At 34.6% G+C, this 6,654-nt stretch overlaps 1 protein-coding gene across 1 annotated transcript; it reads left to right on the top strand.

The window, feature by feature from the left end:
• Positions 1-1,052: 1,052 nt before the first annotated feature.
• LOC107004314 (flavonol sulfotransferase-like) lies at positions 1,053-4,436 on the top strand. Its single transcript, XM_027912753.1, has 2 exons — positions 1,053-1,653; positions 4,123-4,436. Exons 1-2 carry the CDS (start codon positions 1,053-1,055, stop codon positions 4,434-4,436), a joined length of 915 nt encoding a protein of 304 aa, XP_027768554.1.
• The last annotated feature ends 2,218 nt before the right edge of the window (positions 4,437-6,654 follow it).

Raw genomic sequence — 6,654 nt, 5'->3', positions numbered from 1 at the left:
TAATTAAATGTAAATGTACATATTTCAAATTTTTAAATCAATATTATACATAAATAAATAAGAAAATAAATTAAATGTAAATATAATATTAACATGACAATTTAAATATAATTAAAAATATCAAGCAACATAACTTTCAAAATCATTTCATCAATCAAATCACAACATACAAAAAACTTATCACAAATATGAATATCAATATATATATATATATATATATATATAAATAAAGTTTTAGAATTTTATCACCCTAGTGCCTAGTGGCAATATACCCAATTTGCTTACGAGGTAGCAACATTAGGTCATGTCACTAAAGAGTTTTTTTTTTTTTTTTCATGTTTATTCTTTTCAGTTAAATATGGATAGTTGTATTAATTACTTTTCACAATCTCATAATTTTTTTAATTAATTGTGAACTTAAATAATATTTTATATTAATTTAAAATTACGATAGAAATTCATAAATTTCAATATCTAAATTTTTCTTTCGATAAAGGATTACATGTTAACATTTCTCACATGATAGCTTAAAGTGGGGTATCTAAAAAATATGTACAACATAAATCAAAAAGCAAAATAAATCTGACTCAAATACATAAAATATTAAAAGGAATATCTTATATATTATTCAATTATCATAATTTANTCTGCTATTTTTAAAAAACAAAATTTTTTAGCTTCATCCCAACAATAGAAAAATTGATTCTACTTTTATTTATAAATAGTTTTACCGATTAGCTAAACACACAATTTCTTTTCCAAAATAAATATATTTTTTACTCAAAATAAGTGTTTTTAGCCTCGTAACAACAATTCGATTAGCCCATATCTCACCAACTTGTTTCAATTGTCTATTCCATCTCATCTTTTCACATGTTCATATATTCCCTTTTTTGGTTATTACCTCTAAATATAATCCTAAAAAAGGAATTTTTTTTCCCTATATATGTACCAAAATTTGGAGTTGTTTTCCTATCAATTATCCATTTTTAATTTTCTTGAATTCTTTCTTCACCAAAGAAGAAAGAAAAAACAAAAAGATGTCAATAAACATGAAATACAAAGAGATAATTTCATCCCTCCCTAGAAGAGAAGTTTCTCAAAATTTTACTTCTTTTGATTACTATCAATACAAAGGCTTTTGGTTCCCTTTAGCCTTTTTAGAATCAATTTTATTTATGGAACAAAATTTCAAAGCACAACCTTGTAATATTTTTCTTTGTGGTTCTCTAAAAACAGGCACCACTTGGCTTAAATCTTTGGTCTTTTCTATTATGACAAGACATCATTTTGATGACTCTACAAATCCTATACTCACAAAACTTCCTCATGATTGTATACCAACATTAGAAATTGATTGTGACATCAATTTCACTTCTCTTGATGATACAAAGTTCCCATTATTAGGCACACATCTTCCATACACTTGTTTGCCACAATCTATAATAGATTCAAAGTGTAAGATCATTTATATATGTAGAGAACCAAAAGACACATTTGTTTCAACATGGCATTACACTAAAAAGCTTGAAGAAACCATCCCTGAATTCAAAGATAACCCTATCACACTCGAACAAGAAATCGAGTGGTTTCTTGAAGGGAAATCCTTGTATGGACCTTATTGGGATCACGTGTCTGAATATCTAAAAGCAAGTAAGGATCGTCATGGAATGAACGAGATTTTCTTTTTGAAATTCGAGGACTTGAGGAATGATACGTGTTGGGAATTAAACACACAACACACACAAATAATCTAGAGAAAAGAGAAACGGAACACAAACGGGACACACAAGAATTTAACGTGGTTCGGTTTCCCTACTCCACGACTGTAACAGGAGGATTTTTATTTCACTTGTGCTGCTTTAGAATTACAAATACAAGGATCATATTTATAGGAAAACCAAATAGTTAACCTAGGGTTTCAGTAATGGGTCGGGCCGGCTCACAAGCCTCCACAAAGCCCAACAATCTCCCACTTGGAGGCTTGAAGAATTTCAACTGCCATCCACTTAGAACACTTGTATGTCTAGTAATCTTTTTCAACTCTCTCCTGCTACAGCGGCCTTCTCATCAGTCAACTGAAAGGCCCGTTGAAGCTCCCCGAAGCTTCAACACATCAGTCACGGCTGAAACTGCCCTTGACTCGTCCTCGGTCCCTACCGGCTCCCACTTGAGACACGAACTGCCGGATCCTAGAACTCCCTGAGAACAAACACTCTCCATACTCAGCAAGATATTTTCTGGAGACGTATCAACAGCTGGAATACTGGTTCTCTTGACCCACTGTCTTCTAGGAGCCTTGGCTGAAGCACGGCCGGTGCTCCCACTGCCACAAACGCCTCTGACTGGTCTTCCTGAACCTTTCCTTGCTCGTTCATCCTGAATCTGACCTGTGGCTCTGGGTTTCTTTCTTGCAAAGACAACCTTCTTCTGCCCACGAGATTCTGTGAACCGGACTTTGTTTTTCTTCTGAACTGGGACGGTCACTCCCTCAGACGGTAATCCGACAATATACAACGATCCTCTTTTTGTTCCACGAGCCATGACAAGATTGCCCCTCACGACCTTCCACTGCCCATTTCCGAACTTCACATGATGTCCCTGTTCATCCAACTGCCTAACAGAAATCAAACTTTTCGTCAAGCTTGGAACAACTCTGACATCCTTCAAGGTCCAGAAACCGACTGGCGTCTTCAGCACCATGTCACCCATGCCCGTAACATCAAGAGCTCTATCGTCTGCAAGCCTTACCTTTCCAAAGTCTCCAATAACCAGATTCTGCAATGCTTCACTGCTGTGGGTAGCGTGAAAAGAAGCACCAGAATCCATGACCCAGGAATCCACATTGCTCTCCGCGCAACAGATAAACAAATCCTCGTTGACGCTGTCTTCTGCAATGTTGACTTGTTTGTCTTTCTGGCATTGATTCCTGAAATGCCCCACCTCCTTGCAGTTCCAACATGTTACACCTGAGCCATCCCGAGCCTTTGACTGACTCCTTCTTCGGTTCCTGCTCCCACTACCTCTGTTATTTCCTCTGCCTCTGACGACGTTTAGCATATCACCTGATGATTCTCCAGAACTCCTTCTTCTGACATCCTCGCCAAGAACGAGATCACGAATCTTCTCAAAGGTGAATCCATTAGGTCCCACTGAACTGGCAACTGCTGTAACCGTTCCGGACCAACTGTCAGGCAATGATGATAACAGTAGTAAAGCTTGAACTTCATCATCGAACTTAATGCCAACTGACAAAAGTCTGGCTAAGATCGAATTCAATGAGTTGATGTGCTCGGTAACTGAACTGCCTTCCTTCATCTTTGTGTTCACCAACTCTCTAATCAGAAAAATTTTGTTTGCTGCAGATGGCTTCTCGTACATGTTAGACAAGGCTTCCAAGATGCCTTTCGCTGTCTTCTCCTTAAGAATGTTGAACGCAACATTCTTGGTCAACGAGAGTCGGATAACTGACATAGCTTTCCGATCCAAAACTGCCCACTCTGCATCAGACAATTTTCCTTGCTTGTCACCCAACACTACGTCCAAATCTTTCTGAACCAGCAAATCTTCAATCTGCATCTTCCACCAACTGAAATCTGTACCATCGAACTTCTCAATTCGGAACTTCCCATCTTCTGTCATCTCAAAGGACTAAATGAGATACTCGGTACAACTAATTTCAGATCTTGGTAATTTCGTCAGAAATATTGCACCACAAAAAAAAATCGCACACACCTTCGGCAATTCCCTTAACGGCGTCTTGCACGGCTGTAGCTTGCGAACGGCGGCGGCACACTCCTTCCTGCACACAGTTCTTCACACAAGAACCCTAGGTGACAATTTCTCACAATTTGTGTTACAGTGTTGTTGAAACCTCGCTCTGATACCAATTGTTGGGAATTAAACACACAACACACACAAATAATCTAGAGAAAAGAGAAACGGAACACAAACGGGACACACAAGAATTTAACGTGGTTCGGTTTCCCTACTCCACGACTGTAACAGGAGGATTTTTATTTCACTTGTGCTGCTTTAGAATTACAAATACAAGGATCATATTTATAGGAAAACCAAATAGTTAACCTAGGGTTTCAGTAATGGGTCGGGCCGGCTCACAAGCCTCCACAAAGCCCAACAATACGTTGAGTTATGTGAAGAAATTGGCTGAGTTTATGGGAAAACCATTTTCTAAAGAGGAAGAGGATCAATTTGTACCTGAAAAAATAGTGGCAACTTGTGAGTTTGGAAATTTAAGTAATTTAGAGGTGAATAAGAGTGGATCGCATAATCCAAAACCTGGGATAAAAGTTAATAATAATGCGTTTTTTCGTAAAGGAGAAATTGGAGATTGGAAGAATCTTTTGAGTGAAGATATGGCAAAATCAATTGACAACATAACTAAGGAAAAACTTCAATCTTTAATTTGGGACTGAATTTTTGAATTTTACAACATTAATATTACTTTTACTTCATTCAAATTTATCATATAATTTTTTTCTTTATTTTTCTTCTAGGGTTTCTATTATGTCATTTCATTGATGTTTGTATTTTATTATGGTTTGCAATTAATTAATAAAATGGTTTTAATGCACCTATCTCCTAAGTTTGTTGACCAATTTTTCATTAGACATAATTGTTAATGTTATTATTATAATTGTTGTATGAAATTAATGTTATTTTTAAATATTTTTGCCTCAAGTCTTTGACAACAATCTTAGAATGTTTCTAAACTTAGCTTGAAAAAAAATTATAATTCTTAAAATATTTTGAATGTTTCTAAGAAATCAATTAATTCACATGACTTTGACATTTTTCCCCAAAGAAAAAAATATTTAATATTAACACCAAAATAATTGCACACACAATATTCCGTATCTTTAAAACTTCAAAATTAATTTAACAAGTACATTTTATTTATCATTATTAATTCCTTGTTAACCACCAATTCATTTTCCATCATATTCTGATATATTTTTAGTTTTTTTATTTGTCATATTTTTAGAATTATTAAAACTCAAAAACTTATTTTATATAGACATTTACAAAGAGTGCTAATTACCACAAAAAAATTTATACTTAGCGACAATTAAACTATTACTACTAAAGATTATTTTTTATGTAATATTATTAGGACTTTGATTCCCTTGATTTCTTTTCCTTTAACTATTTTGATATATCAAAGTGATTAGTACATTTATTCAGTCTCTACAAAGAGGAACACACAATGTTTTAGTGAAAAGACTGCTCAAAAACTGCTAGATGCCACCATATATATAATAGATATAGAAGCAATCAATCAGTGAATAGAACAAATGGGTAGTCGGGTAAATAGTTTGGGTCGTGAGTTCAATCAAGATAAATATTTGAAAAAATTACCTAAATACACATCTTATTTTACCGTTATTTCTAAAATTCTTTACCATTTAATTTTTTGAAAATTTCCTTCCGGATGCATCACTTTCCTCTCACTGATACATCTCTACTTGCCTCACGGATACATTTCTCTCCTCTCTAATACATTCATTCCCTCACGAATACATCCCTCCTCTCCCGGATACATTTCTATCTATGTATGTGAATATCATATCCCCTCTCGGATACAGTCCTACCCTTCTTGGATTCATCCCTTTCGATGTATTTGGATATCTACTGATGTATCCAGAAGTCCAATGTTGCATTCAGAAGTCCAATGATGTATCCACATTCCATAAATTATAAGAGATTTTTGTAATTTGGAAAATAGTAGGAAACTAATGTAATTATCACTTAACACTATGAGGTTGCTTGGTCTGAGGATACAAATAAGTAGTGATGGGATAAGAAAATAGTGATTGTATACAAATTTTGTTTCTTGTTTGGTTGCTATGTTTGGGATAACTTATCTCAGCATTTATACCATATTGATATGATAAGTTAACCCATGTACCTGATGGGTAAGTTATCCTATGATAGCTAATCCCAAGATAACTTGTTCCCAACCAAACGACTCCTATGTGATTTATGTAAATTATATTAAATATATTGGGTTGGGTCTAGTGTTTTCAAAAACGTTTTTGGGGTGAGACCGGGCGAGTCTTGGGGTGGGATGACAAAAAACACTCCGGGACGTAGATCCACTAGGCGTAAATCCTAAAATTTGAGGCGTAAGCCCTGAGCATTGAACGTAAATCCTAAGCATTAATTTGTTTTTTAAATATTTTTTGCTTTAAATCATTTAATTATTCGCGTAATGATACTTCTCAAATAGTAATTATTATACTTATTTTCTTCATTATTGATTATTAATACTTATTTCAAATCATACTATAATTTCTATATATTATAGGTTATTCATAAAAAATTATTTGTAAAATCATTGAAAGGTTTACTTTTGCTTATTATTAGTAATAAAACTATAAATTGAATATGCATGAGACTACGCCGGTACGCTCCATAGATCCACGAGGCTTACGCGTTGCTCCGTACGGTATAAAAAGTTTCGCCTCACGCCGTCGTCTTTTAAAACACTGTGTCACGACCCAAAACCGGGGCCGCGACTGGCACCCACAATTTCCCTCCTATGTGTGCGAACCAACCAATCTAACCCTTATCATTTTAACATATATCAACAGAAAATAATGCGGAAGACTTAAACTCATTAAATAAAACAAA

The sequence above is a fragment of the Solanum pennellii genome, chromosome 11 (assembly GCF_001406875.1).
Source record: "Solanum pennellii chromosome 11, SPENNV200".
Classification (NCBI taxonomy): domain Eukaryota; kingdom Viridiplantae; phylum Streptophyta; class Magnoliopsida; order Solanales; family Solanaceae; genus Solanum; species Solanum pennellii.
Note: the sequence above shows the minus strand (reverse complement) of the source record. Positions and strands in the feature narration are given on the sequence as shown.

Bases quoted from the DNA above. Each gene is read 5' to 3' on its own strand.
- LOC107004314 (XM_027912753.1), top strand. From the start codon at position 1,053: ATGAAATACAAAGAGATAATTTCATCCCTCCCTAGAAGAGAAGTTTCT. The intron at 1,654-4,122 runs GTAAGGATCGTC...CCGGCTCACAAG, and splicing joins GTCTGAATATCTAAAAGCAA to CCTCCACAAAGCCCAACAAT.